The following is a 17,500-nucleotide window of genomic DNA, read 5'->3' as shown; positions in this document are numbered from 1 at the left end:
TCCCTGGTGGTCTGCTCTCTTGGTAACAGGACAATGTTCTCTCTAACTGACCAGTGTAATATGACGGTTGCTAGGCAGTGGCTGAAGTGGTTCTTCCCTTCAGCGAGTAAGTAGTTCTCTCAGGAATAACTATTTATTGGCCCCTAGTGCAATCACACTGAAACTCTCAGCCAATCACTGACAAGACAGAGATTCAACGAGAGACGGATGGTAAGAGGACTGGGGGGATGGGGGGGTGGCAGAGAGAGGGATAGAGAGAGAGAGGGAGAGGGAGAGGAGAGAGAGAGAGCGAGAGAGAGAGAGAGAGAGAGAGCAGACCTGGGCCCTGACAGTAAATCTCAGTAAGTCAAAAATAATAGTGTTCCAAAAAGGTCCAGTCGCCAGGACCAAGAATATAAATTCCATCTAGACACTGTTGCCCTAGAGCACACAAACAAACTATACATACCTCGGCCTAAACATCAGCGCCACAGGTAACTTCCACAAAGCGGTCAACGATCTGAGAGACAAGGCAAGAAGGGCATTCTATGCCATCAAAAGGAACAGAAAATTCAACATACCAATTAGGATCTGGCTAAAAATACTTGAATCAGTCATAGAGCCCATTGCCCTTTATGGTTGTGAGTTCTGGGGTCCGCTCACCAACCAAGACTTCACAAAATGGGACAAACACCAAATTGAGACTCTGCACGCAGAATTCTGCAAAAATATCCTCTGTGTACAACGTAGAACACCAAATAATGCATGCAGAGCAGAATTAGGCCGATACCCACTAATTATCAACATCCAGAAAAGAGACTTTAAATTCTACAGCCACCTAAAAGGAAGTGAATCCCAAACCTTCCATAACAAAGCCATCACCTACAGAGAGATGAACCTGGAGAAGAGTCCCCTAAGCAAGCTGGTCCTGGGGCTCTGTTCACAAACACAAACACACCCCACAGAGCCCCAGGACAGCAGCACAATTAGACCCAACCAAATCATGAGTGAACAAAAAGATAATTTACCAAAAAACAGAATGAACTAGAATGCTAATTGGCCCTAAACAGAAAGTAACTTAAGTAACCCAAACTTAAGGAAAGCTTTGACTATGTACAGACTCAGTGAGCATAGCCTTGCTATTGAGAAAGGCCGCCGTAGGCAGACATGGCTCTCAAGAGAAGACAGGCTATGTGCTCACTGCCCACAAAATGAGGTGGAAACTGAGCTGCACTTCCTAACCTCCTGCCCAATGTATGACCACATTAGAGAAAAATATTTTCCTCAGATTACACAGATTCCCAAAGATTTCGGAAAAAAATGAATGATGAACTCCCATATCTACTGGGTGAAATAGATATGGGGCACGTGGCCTGTGGTCAGAGAGTTGGGCCAGTAACCAAAAGGTTGCTGGATTGAATCAATGGGCTAACAAGGTAAAACATTTCTCTCTGCCCCTCTCTGCATAAAGAGAGTCAGAGGGAGAGAGAGACATAGAGAGGGGTAGAGAGACAGAAAGAGAGGGAGAGAGAGACATATAGAGGGGTAGAGAGACAGAAAGAGAGGGAGAGAGAGACATATAGAGGGGAGAGAGGCAGAATAGAGAGGAGAGAGAGACATATAGAGGGTAAGAGATAGAGGGGGTAGGAGAGAGGGGTAGAGAGAGACAGAAAGAGAGGAGAGAGAGAGACATAGAGAGGGTAGGGAGACATATAGAGGGGTAGAGAGACAGAAAGAGAGGGAGAGAGAGACATAGAGAGGGTAGAGAGAAAGAGAGGAGAGAGAGACATAGAGTGGTAGAGAGACAGAAAGAGAGGGAGAGAGAGACATAGAGGGGTAGAGAGAGAGTATAGAGAGAGAGGCATAAGGAGAGGGAGAGAGAGAGAGAGACATAGAGAGGGAGAGAGAGACATATAGAGGGGTAGAGAGAGAAAGACATAGAGATAGAGAGAGAGATATAGAAGAGAGACAGAAAGAGAGGGAGAGAGAGACATATAGAGGGGTAGAGAGACTGAAAGAGGAGGAGAGAGAGACATAGAGATAGGGAGAGAGACAGAAAGAGAGGGAGAGGGAGAGAGAGACATATAGAGGGGTAGAGAGACAGAAAGAGAGGGAGAGGGAGACATAGAGAGGGGTAGAGAGACATATAGAGGGGTAGAGAGAGAGATATAGAGATATAGAGAGAGAGAGAGATATAGAGGGGTAGAGAGGCATAAGGAGAGGGAGAGAGAGACATATAGAGGGGTAGAGAGAGATATAGAGGGGTAGAGGGCATAAGAGAGGAGAGAGAGAGAGACATATAGAGGGGTAGAGAGACATATAGAAAGAGAGGGACATAGAGATAGGGAGACAGAAAGAGGGGTAGAGATAGGGAGAGAAAGAAAGAGGGAGAGGGAGACATATAGAGGGAGAGAGAGAGACATAGAGATAGGGAGAGAGACAGAAAGAGAGGGAGAGGGAGAGAGAGACATATAGAGGGAGAGGGTAGAGATAGGGAGAGAGACAGAAAGAGAGGGAGAGGGAGAGAGACATAGAGATAGGGAGAGAGACAGAAAGAGAGGGAGAGGGAGAGAGAGACATATAAGGGAGAGGGAAATAGAGGGAGAGGGAGAGAGAGACATAGAGATAGGGAGAGGACAGAAGAGAGGGAGAGGGAGAGAGAGAGACATATAGAGGGAGAGAGAGAGACATAGAGATAGGGAGAGAGACAGAAAGAGAGGGAGAGGGAGAGAGGCATATAGAGGGAGAGAGACAGAAAGAGAGGGGAGGGGAGAGAGAGACATATAGAGGGGTAGAGAGACAGAAAGAGAGGGAGAGAGAGACATATAGAGGGGAGGGGAGAGAGACATATAGAGGGAGAGAGACAGAAAGAGAGGGAGAGGGAGAGACATATAGAGGGGTAGAGAGACATATAGAGAGGGAGAGAGAGACATATAGAGGGGTAGAGAGACAGAAAGAGAGGGAGAGAGAGACAGAGAGGCATAAAGAGAGGGAGAGAGAGACATATAGAGGGGTAGAGAGACAGAAAGAGAGGGAGAGAGAGACATAGAGAGGGGTAGAGAGTTAGAAGAGTGTCTGGCCTAGTCCTGTCTGATTGGAGTTATACAGAAAGAGAGGGAGAGAGAGACATATAGAGGGGTAGAGAGGGCATAAAGAGAGGGAGAGAGAGACATAGAGAGGGGTAGAGAGAGACAGAAAGAGAGGGGTAGAGAGGCATAAAGAGAGGGAGAGAGAGACATAGAGAGGGGTAGAGAGAGGCATAAAGAGAGGGAGAGAGACATAGAGGGGGTAGAGAGAGACAGAAAGAGAGGGGTAGAGAGAGACATAGAGAGGGGTAGAGAGAGACATAGAGAGGGGTAGAGAGAGACAGAAAGAGAAGGGTAGAGAGGCATAAAGAGAGGGAGAGAGAGACATAGAGAGGGGTAGAGAGGCATAAAGAGAGGGAGCGGGAGAGAGAGACAAAGAGAGGGGTAGAGAGGCATAAAGAGAGGGAGAGGGAGACAAAGAGAGGGGTAGAGAAGCATAAAGAGAGGGAGAGAAGATAGAGGGGTAGAGAGACATAGAGAGGGGTAGAGAGTTAGAAGAGTGTCTGGCCTAGTCCTGTCTGACTGGAGTTATACTGCTGGGACACACTTAGTGGAGGGACACAGGCACGGTTCTACAACCTCACATACACCTACTTCACACCCTCCTCCCTCCCTACTTCACACCCTCCTCCTTCACTCCCTCCCTACTTCACACCCTCCTCCCTTCCTACTTCACACCCTCCTCCCTCCCTACTTCACACCCTCCTCCCTCCCTACTTCACACCCTCCTCCCTCCCTCCCTCCCTCCCTACTTCACACCCTCCTCCCTCCCTACTTCACACCCTCCTCCCTCCCTCCCTCCCTCCCTCCTCTCCCTCCCTCCCTTCACACCCTCCTCCCTCCCTCCCTCCCTCCCTCCCTCCCTCCCTCCCTCCCTCCCTCCCTCCCTCCCTCCCTCCCTCCCTACTTCACCCCCCTCCCTCCCTCCCTCCCTCCCTCCCTCCCTCCCTCCCTCCCTCCCTCCCTCCCTCCCTCCCTACTTCCCCCTCCTCCCTCCCTACTTCACACCCTCCTCCCTCCCTCCCTCCCTCCCTCCTCCTCCCCTCCCCTCCCTCCCTCCCTCCCTCCCTCCCTCCTCCCTCCCTACTTCACACCCTCCTCCCTCCCTCCCTCCCTACTTCACACCCTCCTTCCTCCCTCCCTACTCACACCCTCCTCCCTCCCTACTTCCCCCCCTCCCTCCCTCCCTCCCCCTCCCTCCCTCCCTCCCTCCCTCCCTCCCTCCTCCCTCCCTCCCTCCCTCCCTCCCCCCTCCTCCCTCCCTCCCTCCCTACTTCACACCCTCCCTCCTTCCTCCCTCCCTACTTCACACCCTCCTCCCTCCCTCCCTCCCTCCCTCCCTCCACCCTCCTCCTCCCTCCCTCCCTCCCTCCCCCCCCTCCTCCCTCCCTCCCTCCCTCCCTCCCTACTTCACACCCTCCCTCCCACCCTCCCTCCCTCCCTCTTTAGTATTTATAATCTGATGGTTTCTGCTTGTCTTCTCTCCGTCTGGCTGGTGGTAATGATGCATTAATGATGCAGTAATGATGCGACCCACAGTGAATCCTCCTCCTCCTCCTCCTCCTCCTCCTCCTCCTCCTCCTCCTCCTCTTCTTCCTCTGCCTGTTTTGTTGTTGTTGAGCCTGTTTATTTTGAGAGCGTTGTTTTTTTTGCTAATTTCTCAGCTTGGGAAAGCAGTGCCATTACGATCTGATCTAGGACCAGGGCTTTGATCTGATCTAGGACCAGGGTTTTGATCTGATCTAGGACCAGGGTTTTGATCTGATCTAGGACCAGGGCTTTGATCTGATCTAGGACCAGGGTTTTGATCTGATCTAGGACCAGGGTTTTGATCTGATCTAGGACCAGGGTTTTGATCTGATCTAGGACCAGGGTTTTGATCTGATCTAGGACCAGGGCTTTGATCTGATCTAGGACCAGGGCTTTGATCTGATCTAGGACCAGGGCTTTGTCCCAAATGGCACCCTATTCCCTATACACTCCACTACCTGGGTCCAACATAGTGCACTGCTTAGAGAATAGGGTTCACTACATAGGGAATAGGGTTCACTACATAGGGAATAGGGTGAACAATATAGGAATAGGGTGCACTACTTAGGGAATAGGGTGCACTACATATGGAATAATGTGCACTACATATGGAATAGTGTGCACTACATAGGGAATAGGGTTCACTACATAGGGAATAGGGTTCACTACATAGGGAATAGGGTGCACTATATATGGCATAGGGTTCACTACATAGGGAATAGGGTTCACTACATAGGGAATAGGGTTCACTACATAGGGAATAGGGTGCACTATATATGGCATAGGGTGCACTACTTAGGGAATAGGGTGCACTACATATGGAATAGGGTGCACTATATAAGGAATAGTGTGCACTACATATGGAATAGGGTGCACTATATAGGGAATAGTGTGCACTATATAAGGAATAGTGTGCTCTACATATGGAATAGGGTGCACTACATAGGGAATAGGGTGCACTATATAAGGGATAGTGTGCAATACATATGGAATAGGGTGCACTACATAGGGAATAGGGTGCACTATATAAGGGATAGTGTGCAATACATATGGAATAGGGTGCACTACATAGGGAATAGGGTGCACTATATAAGGGATAGTGTGCCATTAGGGATACAGACACATTTCCCTTCAGTTTTTTTTCACTTCACCCAAATTACAGCCATTTAAAGGCGAAGACCAAACAAACGCGTACACAAAACACAGGGTTGAGACCCAAACAAAAGAGTGAGGAGTACCTGGAATATACACACGGGACGAGACCCGTAATCATCTGCACAATACCAGCGACACGAAAGCCAAAATAACAAGGCACAGGAACGCACACGTCCAACGGACAGAGGAACAATCATCGACCCCATGGTGCAATGAACATTTATACAGTTACAATCAGGGAAATGGGGACCAGGTGGGTGTAATGACACAGTTCCTGAGGGATCCGTGACCCTGACTTGAGCCGTTAGGGTCATGTGAAAAAGTGTAGCTGCGTTGGTAGAGCATGACGCTTGCAAAGCATTGTGGGTTGGATTCCAACGGGCGACCAGAATGAACATGTATAAACTCATCCCTGATCCCTGTAAACCTCTGTGGATTAGAGCATCTGCTAAACAAGTCAAATGTAAATCTGAGTTAATCTGCTATTGTCATTTTCCCTCCTAATGTTCCTCTGTTTCGCTTCTATTCCTAAACCTCCCATCTCTCCTACTCCATCTCTCCCTCTCACCACCTTGTTTTCCAGACACCACCAGACCAGGCAGACGTGGCGTTTCTTTTCCCCTGTTTTAAGAGAAAGGGAGAGAGAGGGAGAGAGAGAGGGAGAGAGAGATAGGGAGAGAGGGAGAGAGAGAGAGGGAGAGAGGGGGGAGAATGAAAGGGGTGGGGGTTGGGACAATAGGAGGGAGGAGAGAGAGAGGAGGGGGAGAAAGAGAGAGTTTTAATTCAGCATACACCCGAGAATGTCTGGGTGCTCCAGGAACAGCTTTTAATTGTTACCTTTCAATATCTCACTGCACACATCCATAAAGACCTACCCACCGACCCACTGTGTGTGTGCGTCCGTGTGCATATGTGTGTGCGTGCAGAGAGAGTGAGGTGCAGTTTGTATTGGCAGGGTGTAGTTATTCTCTCAACCACTTGGGGGCACTGTGGTACCAGCAGGTATAGCAGCAGAGGGTGATTCAGGGCTTTATCTAATGCAGTGATGCAGACAGAGAGAGAGAGAGAGAGAGAGAGAAGAGAGAGAGAGAGAGAGAGAGAGAGAGAGAGAGAGAGAGAGAGAGAGAGAGAGAGAGAGAAACAAAGAGAAAGAGAGCAGAGAGAGAGAGAGAGAGAGAGAGAGAGAGAGAGAGAGAGAAAGGTGATGAGAGAGGGGGAGAGAGAGAGAGAGTGAGAGAGAGAGAAACTGAGAGAGAGAGGAGAGAGAGAGAGTGGGGGAGAGAGAGATAGAGAGAAGGAGAGAGAGGGGGGGGAGAGAGAGAAGGAGAGAGAGAGAGGGACAGGAAGCACGAAAAAGCCAGAGAAGGAACAGAAGCGAGGGAGAGAGAAAGAGAGAGAGAGAGAGGGAGAGGGAGAAAGACTGAAAGAAAGAGAGAGAGAGAGGGGGAGAGAAAGAGACTGAAAGATTGAGCGAGAGAGGGAGGGAGAAGGAGATGGAGAGAAAGAGAACTAGAGAAAGAAAGAGAGAGAGCAGATCCCTAAGAGGCTGTAAGGTATGCAACTGCATCCCCAGCAAATCCATCTACACTGGCTACCTTAAAAAACTGCCATGTGTGTGTGTGTGTGTGTGTGTGTGTGTGTGTGTGTGTGTGTGTGTGTGTGTGTGTGTGTGTGTGTGTGTTTGCTTCAGCACTAGTTAAAGTTAGGAGCTGCAACGTCACCATGGCGATATAATCTAAAAGCTGTATAACGGTTACATTACAAAATGTCAGATATGAAACTGCATTCAGCAAATCATGCTACAATACACTATAGATACAGTGGGGAGAACAAGTATTTGATACACTGCCGATTCTGCAGGTTTTCCTACTTACAAAGCATGTAGAGGTCTGTCATTTATATCATAGGTTCACTTCAACTGTGAGAGACGGAATCTGAAACAAAAATCCAGAAAATCACATTGTATGATTTTTAAGTAATTAATTTGCATTTTATTGCATGACATAAGTATTTGATACATCAGAAAAGCAGAACTTAATATTTGGTACAGAAACTTTTGTTTGCAATTACAGAGATCATACGTTTCCTGTAGTTCTTGACCAGGTTTGCACACACTGCAGCAGGGATTTTGGCCCACTCCTCCATACAGACCTTCTCCAGATCCTTCAGGTTTCGGACTTTATACGGACTTTCAGCTCAATACGGACTTTCAGCTCCCTCCAAAGATTTTCTATTTGGTTCAGGTCTGGAGACTGGCTAGGCCACTCCAGGACCTTGAGATGCTTCTTACGGAGCCACTCCTTAGTTGCCCTGGCTGTGTGTTTCGGGTCGTTGACATGCTGAAAGACCCAGCCACGACCCATCTTCAATGCTCTTACTGAGGGAAGAAGGTTGTTGGCCAAGATCTCGCAATACATGGCCCCATCCATCCTCCCCTTAATACGGTGCAGTCGTCCTGTCCCCTTTGCAGAAAAGCATCCCCAAAGAATGATGTTTCCACCTCCATGCTTCACGGTTGGGATGGTGTTCTTGGGGTTGTATTCATCCTTCTTCTTCCTCCAAACACGGTGAGTGGAGTTTAGACCAAAAAGCTCTATTTTTGTCTCATCAGACCACATGACCTTCTCCCATTCCTCCTCTGGATCATCCAGATGGTCATTTGCAAACTTCAGATGGGCCTGGACATGCGCTGGCTTGAGCAGGGGGACCTTGTGTGCGCTGCAGGATTTTAATCCATGACGGCGTAGCATGTTACTAATGGTTTTCTTTGAGACTGTGGTCCCAGCTCTCTTCAGGTCATTAACCAGGTCCTGCCGTGTAGTTTTGGGCTGATCCCTCACCTTCCTCATGATCATTGATGCCCCACGAGGTGAGATCTTGCATGGAGCCCCAGACCGAGGGTGATTGACCGTCATCTTGAACTTCTTCCATTTTCTAATAATTGCGCCAACAGTTGTTGCCTTCTCACCAAGCTGCTTGCCTATTGTCCTGTAGCCCATCCCAGACTTGTGCAGGTCTACAATTTTATCCCTGATGTCCTTACACAGCTCTCTGGTCTTGGCCATTGTGGAGAGGTTGGAGTCTGTTTGATTGAGTGTGTGGACAGGTGTCTTTCATACAGGTAACAAATTCAAACAGGTGCAGATAATACAGGTAATGAGTGGAGAACAGGGGGGCATATTAAATAAAAACTAACAGGTCTGTGAGAGCCGGAAATCTTACTGGTTGGTAGGTGACCAAATACTTATGTTATGCAATAAAATGCAAATTTATTACTTAACATTTTTCGGGATTTTCGTTTTAGATTCCGTCTCTCACAGTTGAAGTGTACCTATGATAAAAAATGACAGACCTCTTTGTAAGTAGGAAAACCTGCAAAATTGTCTGTGTTTCAAATACTTCTCTCTACCCATACTAGATATATCCCCTATAGAACCCCACTGTATATCCCCTATAGAACCATCTACAATACGCTATAGATATATCCCCTATAGAACCATCTACAATACACTATAGATATATCCCCTATAGAACCATCTACAATACACTATAGATATATCCCCTATAGAACCATCTACAATACACTATAGATATGTCCCCTATAGAACCATCTACAATACACTATAGATATATCCCCTATAGAACCATCTACAATACACTATAGATATGTCCCCTATAGAACCATCTACAATACACTATAGATATATCCCCTATAGAACCATCTACAATACACTATAGATATGTCCCCTATAGAACCAGCTACAATACACTATAGATATATCCCCTATAGAATCAGCTATAATACACTATAGATATATCCCCATCTACATCACTGGACAGGGAATAGATCACTGGGTAGGGAATAGATCACTGGGTAGGGAATAGATCACTGGATAGGGAATAGATCACTGGCTAGATCACTGGGTAGGGAATAGATCACTGGGTAGGGAATAGATCACTGGGTAGGGAATAGATCACTGGGTAGGGAATAGATCACTGGGTAGGGAATATATCACTGGATCACTGGGTAGGGAATATATCACTGGGTAGGGAATAGATCACTGGGTAGGGAATAGATCACAGGATAGGGAATAGATCACTTTTATCCAAAGTAGGTGTGCATACATAGGGAATAGATCACTGGGTAGGGAATAGATCACTGGATAGGGAATATATCACTGGGTAGGGAATATATCACTGGGTAGGGAATAGATCACTATGGGTAGGGAATAGATCACAGGATAGGGAATAGATCACTGGGTAGGGAATAGATCACTGGGTAGGATAGAATAGATCACTGGGTAGGGAATATATCACTGGGTAGGGAATAGATCACTGGGTAGGGAATAGATCACAGGATAGGAATATATCACTGGGTAGGGAATAGATCATCACTGGATAGGAATAGATCACTGGGATAGGGAATAGATCACTGGGTAGGGAATATATCACTGGGTAGGGAATAGATCACTGGGTAGGGGTAATAGATCACTGGGTAGGGAATAGATCACTGGGTAGGATCACAGAATAGATCACTGGGTAGGATACTGGGAATAGATCACTGGGTAGGGAATATATCACTGGGTAGGAATATATCACTGGGTAAATAGATCACTGGGTAGGGAATATATCACTGGGTAGGGAATATATCACTGGGTAGGGAATAGATCACTGGGTAGATCACTGGAATATATCACTGGGTAGGGAATATATCACTGGGTAGGGAATAGATCACTGGGTAGGGAATAGATCACTGGGTAGGGAATAGATCACAGGATAGGGAATAGGATCACTGGGTAGGGATCACTGGGTAGGAATAGATCACAGGATAGGGGTCACTGGGTAAATAGATCACTGGGATATATCACTGGATAGGAATATATCACTGGGTAGGGAATATATCACTGGGTAGGGAATAGATCACTGGGTAGGGAATAGATCACAGGATAGGGAATAGGAATAGATCATTCATGGGTAGGGAATAGATCACCAACTGGCTACAGAAGGACCACTAGGGAATAGATCACTGGGTAGGGAATAGATCACTGGATATCACTGGGAATATATCACTGGGTAGGGAATAGATCACTGGGTAGGGAATAGATCACAGGATAGGAATAGATCACTGGGATCAGGGAAATAGATCACTGGGTAGGGAATAGATCACTGGTAGGGAATAGATCACTGGGTAGGAATAGGGAATATATCACTGGGTAGGGAATATATCACTGGGTAGGGAATAGATCACAGGATAGGGAATATATCACTGGATAGGGAATAGATCACTGGGTAGGGAATAGATCACAGCATAGGGAATAGATCACTGGGTAGGGAATATATCACTGGGTAGGGAATAAATCACTGGGTAGGAATATATCACTGGGTAGGGAATAGATCACTGGGTAGGGAATAGATCACAGGATAGGAATAGATCACTGGGTAGGGAATAGATCACTGGGTAGGGAATAGAACTGGGTAGGGATATATCACTGGGTAGGGGGTAAATAGATCACTGGGTAGGAATATATCACTGGGTAGGGAATATATCACTGGGTAGGAATAGATCACTGGGTAGGAATAGATCACTGGGTAGGGAATATATCACTGGGTAGGGAATATATCACTGGGTAGGGAATAGAGTGCCATTTGGTACAGTTGTACAATGCCAACTACACCTACTCTGCTTACAGATACATTTGCTAGGATGAAGTTACCCTGAGGCATTTGCTGCACTCTTCTTTGTCTCCCTCCCTCCATCTTGGGCTCAGCAGGGAAAGGGACAGACAGAATTTGAATGAGGCCAAGAGAGGACTAAAAAGTGTGTGTGTGTGGTTCATTCATTAATGAGTATTGTTAAATGAATGCCACTCCACCGTGGCTGGTCACTGTGACACCACACTGTCTTGTACCCGGCACAGTTAGCAGTGAACTGAGAGAGATACGATAAGAGGGTAGACAGGAAGGAAACATCTAATGACTGGTCATTATGATAAAACACTCTTCTGCAAGAGAACAGACAGGCCACAGATACAGTAGGGACCAGGCCACAGAGGACCAGACTACAGTAGGACCAGACTACAGTAGGACCAGACTACAGATACTACAGATACAGTAGGACCAGACTACAGATACAGTAGGACCAGACTACAGATACAGTAGGACAGACTACAGATACAGTAGGACCAGACTACAGATACAGTAGGACCAGACTACAGATACAGTAGGACCAGACTACAGATACAGTAGGACCAGACTACAGATACAGTAGGACCAGACTAGTTTGACCAGACTACAGATACAGTAGGACCAGACTACAGATACAGTAGGACCAGACAGATACAGTAGGACCAGACTACAGATACAGTAGGACCAGACTAGACTACAGATACAGTAGGACCAGACTACAGATACAGTAGGACCAGACTACAGATACAGTTTGACCAGACTACAGATACAGTAGGACCAGACTACAGATACAGTAGGACCAGAGACAGATACAGTAGGACCAGACTACAGATACAGTAGGACCAGACTACAGATACAGTAGGACCAGACTACAGATACAGTAGGACCAGACTACAGATACAGTTTGACCAGACTACAGATACAGTAGGACCAGACTACAGATACAGTAGGACCAGACTACAGTAGGACCAGACTACACACAGTACCAGATACAGATAGTAGACCAGACTACAGATACAGTAGGACCAGACTACAGATACAGTAGGACCAGACAACAGATACAGTAGGACCAGACTACAGATACAGTAGGACCAGACTACAGTAGGACCAGACTACAGATACAGTTTGACCAGACTACAGATACAGTAGGACCAGACTACAGATACAGTAGGACCAGACTACAGTAGGACCAGACTACAGATACAGTAGGACCAGACTACAGATACAGTAGGACCAGACTACAGTAGGACCAGACTACAGATACAGTAGGACCAGACTACAGATACAGTAGGACCAGACTACAGTAGGACCAGACCACAGATACAGTAGGACCAGACTACAGATACAGTAGGACCAGACTACAGTAGGACCAGACACTACAGATACAGTAGGACCAGACTACAGATACAGTAGGACAGTAGGACCAGACTACAGATACAGTAGGACCAGACTACAGATACAGTACAGTAGGACCAGACTACAGATACAGTAGGACCAGACTACAGATACAGTAGGACCAGACTACAGATACAGTAGGACCAGACTACAGATACAGTAGGACCAGACTACAGAGGACCAGACTACAGATACAGTAGGACCAGACTACAGATACAGTAGGACCAGACTACAGTAGGACCAGACTACAGATACAGTAGGACCAGACTACAGTAGGACCAGACTACAGTAGGACCAGACTACAGATACAGTAGGACCAGACTACAGATACAGTAGGACCAGACTACAGATACAGTAGGACCAGACTACAGATACAGTAGGACCAGACTACAGATACTGTAGGACCAGACTACAGATACAGTAGGACCAGACTACAGATACAGTAGGACTACAGATACAGTAGGACTAGGTTACAGTAGGACCAGACTACAGATACAGTAGGACCAGACTACAGATACAGTAGGACCAGGTTACAGTAGGACCAGACTACAGATACAGTTTACAGTAGGATGGATACGTGTCGAACAGATGAGACCCGTAGTGGAGGTTTATATTATAAAGGAATAATCTGAATGACGTTAGCTAGCCTTTTTTTAAATACTGTAATTTGTACTTGCACTTGTAATACTGATATACACAATGTGATAATTGTCTCCCAATAACTGAGTACAAGCTGCAGGGGTAGTAGACATTAAACTGTTATGCTCCTATTTGTATGGCAATTACTGAATCAGAACTATTTCACTATTGCTCTGTTATCTAAAAATACAAGTCAATTTGGCAAAATGTTTATTTTGTTCACCTCCAACAGTTGTTGTTGCTTGTTGCTACGTACAGTAGGTTGCTATGCCCATTACACGGCCTATCAATGTCCAGCTTCGGCCTATTAAACTGACATGACCTTTAGCTAACATGATAAAGAACATACGAACAGCAGGCGGCCATGTTGATACAGACATTTATATTCAACCTTGTAGTTGTTGTTGTACAGTAAAATATATAAATTCATTCAGTTACATTATACAGGAATAATCTGTGTCACTATAGAATGTAAAAAGGCTCTGGTCAACAGGGCTCTGGTCAACAGGGCTCTAGTCAACAGGGCTCTGGTCAACAGGGCTCTGGTCAACAGGGCTCTGGTCAACAGGGCTCTAGTCAACAGGGCTCTGGTCAACAGGGCTCTGGTCAACAGGGCTCTAGTCAACAGGGCTCTGGTCAACAGGGCTCTGGTCAACAGGGCTCTAGTCAACAGGGCTCTGGTCAACAGGGCTCTGGTCAACAGGGCTCTGGTCAACAGGGTTCTGGTCAACAGGGCTCTGGTCAACAGGGCTCTGGTCAACAGGGCTCTGGTCAACAGGGCTCTGGTCAACAGGGATCTGGTCAACAGGGCTCTGGTCAACAGGGCTCTGGTCAACAGGGATCTGGTCAACAGGGCTCTGGTCAACAGGGCTCTGGTCAACAGGGCTCTGGTCAACAGGGCTCTGGTCAACAGGGCTCTAGTCAACAGGGCTCTGGTCAACAGGGCTCTGGTCAACAGGGCTCTGGTCAACAGGGCTCTAGTCAACAGGGCTCTGGTCAACAGGGCTCTGGTCAACAGGGCTCTGGTCAACAGGGCTCTGGTCAACAGGGCTCTAGTCAACAGGGCTCTGGTCAACAGGGCTCTGGTCAACAGGGCTCTGGTCAACAGGGCTCTAGTCAACAGGGCTCTGGTCAACAGGGCTCTAGTCAACAGGGCTCTGGTCAACAGGGCTCTAGTCAACAGGGCTCTGGTCAACAGGGCTCTGGTCAACAGGGCTCTGGTCAACAGGGCTCTGGTCAACAGGGCTCTGGTCAACAGGGCTCTGGTCAACAGGGCTCTGGTCAACAGGGCTCTGGTCAACAGGGCTCTGGTCAACAGGGCTCTGGTCAACAGGGCTCTGGTCAACAGGGCTCTGGTCAACAGGGCTCTGGTCAACAGGGCTCTGGTCAACAGGGCTCTGGTCAACAGGGCTCTGGTCAACAGGGCTCTAGTCAACAGGGCTCTGGTCAACAGGGCTCTGGTCAACGGGGCTCTAGTCAACAGGGCTCTGGTCAACAGGGCTCTGGTCAACAGGGCTCTAGTCAACAGGGCTCTGGTCAACAGGGCTCTGGTCAACAGGGCTCTGGTCAAACCTAATGCACCATACAGTAATGTGGGACGCAGACAGATTGTGTACTGTATTGACTAGGGCCAGGAGTGTTCCCTGACTACATGACCTACCCAGGAAAGACTCCGGGTCCTGACAAATATTACTTTAAAAAAAAATATGAATTTCAATATCCAACATTTACACTACACACTTATATCGAAATGTACATCCACATATGTCACTATATAGAACAACTGTACATAGAGAGAGCTTGTACTGCGCACATCCTTATGGATGGACATCCACCAACACACACTACAAACAGGTGTTGTAGACACATACAGTATGTACATACAGTATGTAGGGCAACTGGTTACATTAGGAGCATGTATTTCTGGAGGTGAACATAAATAACTGATGTAGCAATCAGTTATAATGGATGAGTTGTGTCAGGTTGTAGAAGATCCAACTCCCTCCCTGATTCATCCATCAGATATAATGGATGAGTTGTGTCAGGTTGTAAACGATCCAACTCCCTCCCTGATTCATCCATCCGTTATAATGGATGAGTTGTGTCAGGTTGTAGAAGATCCAACTCCCTCCCTGATTCATCCATCAGTTATAATGGATGAGTTGTGTCAGGTTGTAGAAGATCCAACTCCCTCCCTGATTCATCCATCAGTTATAATGGATGAGTTGTGTCACGCTCCCCACTCACCCCCTCTAATATAATATACTGTAGCCATGCAACGCTCCCCACTCACCTCCTCTAATATAATATACTGTTGCCATGCAACGCTCCCCACTCACCCCTCTAATATAATATACTGTTGCCATGCAACGCTCCCCCTCACCTCCTCTAATATAATATACTGTTGCCATGCAACGCTCCCCACTCACCCCCTCTAATATAATATACTGTAGTCATGCAACGCTCCCCACTCACCCCTCTAATATAATATACTGTAGCCATGCAACGCTCCCCACTCACCCCTCTAATATAATATACTGTAGTCATGCAACGCTCCCCACTCACCCCCTCTAATATAATATACTGTTGCCATGCAACGCTCCCCACTCACCTCCTCTAATATAATATACTGTAGCCATGCAACGCTCCCCACTCACCCCCTAATATAATATACTGTAGCCATGCAACGCTCCCCACTCACCTCCTCTAATATAATATACTGTAGTCATGCAACGCTCCCCACTCACCCTTTCTAATATAATATATTGTCTCCCTTAACCTCCCTCCCTCTAACTCCCTACCTCTACCTCTACCTCCCTCCCTTAACCTCCCTCCCTCTACCATCCTCTCTCGACCTACCTCCCTCTACCTCCCTCCCTTTACCTCCCTCCCTCTACCTTCCTGTACCTTCCTCTACCTTCCTCTACCTCCCTCCCTTTAACTCCCTCTACCTCCCTCTACCTCCCTCCCTCTACTTTCCTCCCTCTACCTCCCTCCCTCCCTCCCTCCCTCCCTCCCTCCCTCCCTCCCTCCCTCCCTCCCTATAATGGATCCCTCCCTACCTCCCTCCCTCCCTCCCTCCCTTTCACCTCCCTCCCTACCTCTACCTCCCTCCCTTTACCTGCCTCCCTCTACCTCCCTCCATTTACCTCCCTCCCTCTACCTACCTTTACCTCCTCCCTCTACCTCCATCCCTCTACCTCCCTTTACCTCCCTCCCTCTACCTCCCTCCCTGATTCATCCCTCCCTCTACCTCCCTCCCTCTACCTCTCTCCCTTTCCTCCATCCCTACTTCTGACCTCCCTCCCTTTACCTGGCTCCCTCTACCTCCCTCCATTTACCTCCCTCCCTCTACCTCCCTCCCTCTACCTCCCTTTACTTCCTCCCCTCTACCTCCATCCCTCTACCTCCCTTTACCTCCCTCCCTCTACCTCCCTCCCTCTACCTCCATCCCTCTACCTCCCTTTATCTCCCTCCCTTTACCTCCCTCCCTCTACCTCCCTCCCTCTACCCCCCTTTACCTCCCTCTCTCTACCTCCCTCCCTCCCTCTACCTCCCTCCCTCTACCTCCATCCCTCTACCTCCCTCCCTTTACCTCCTTCCCTCTACCTCCCTACCTCTACCTCCCTCCCTCTACTTCCCTCCCTTTACCTCCCTCCCTCTACCTTCCTCTACCTCCCTCTACCTTCCTCCTTTAACTCCCTCTACCTCCCTCTAACTCCCTCCCTCTAATTTCCTCCCTTTACCTCCCTACCTCTACCTCCCTCCCTCTACCTCCCTCCCTCTACCTCCCTCCCTTTACCTCCCTCCCTCTACCTCCCTCCCTCTACATCCCTCCCTTTACCTCCCTCTCTCTACCTCCCTCCCTCCTTCCCTCTACCTCCATCCCTCTACCTCCCTCCCTCTAACTCCATCCCTCTACCTCCCTCCCTTTACCTCCCTCCCTCTACCTCCCTACCTCTACCTCCCTCCCTCTACTTCCCTCCCTTTACCTCCCTCCCTCTACCTTCCTCTACCTCCCTCTACCTCCC

General features: G+C 47.9%; 1 protein-coding gene across 1 annotated transcript in view; it reads left to right on the top strand.

The window, feature by feature from the left end:
* Window positions 1-60: 60 nt before the first annotated feature.
* LOC127920417 (uncharacterized) overlaps window positions 61-17,500 on the top strand; it is a 69,139-nt gene continuing 51,699 nt past the window's right edge. The window contains exon 1 of the mRNA XM_052504508.1: window positions 61-106. Coding sequence (XP_052360468.1) covers window positions 61-106 — 46 coding nt within the window. The remainder of the gene's footprint in view (window positions 107-17,500) is intronic.

The sequence above is a fragment of the Oncorhynchus keta genome, unplaced genomic scaffold (genome assembly GCF_023373465.1).
Source record: "Oncorhynchus keta strain PuntledgeMale-10-30-2019 unplaced genomic scaffold, Oket_V2 Un_contig_1944_pilon_pilon, whole genome shotgun sequence".
Lineage (NCBI taxonomy): Eukaryota > Metazoa > Chordata > Actinopteri > Salmoniformes > Salmonidae > Oncorhynchus > Oncorhynchus keta.
Note: the sequence above shows the minus strand (reverse complement) of the source record. Positions and strands in the feature narration are given on the sequence as shown.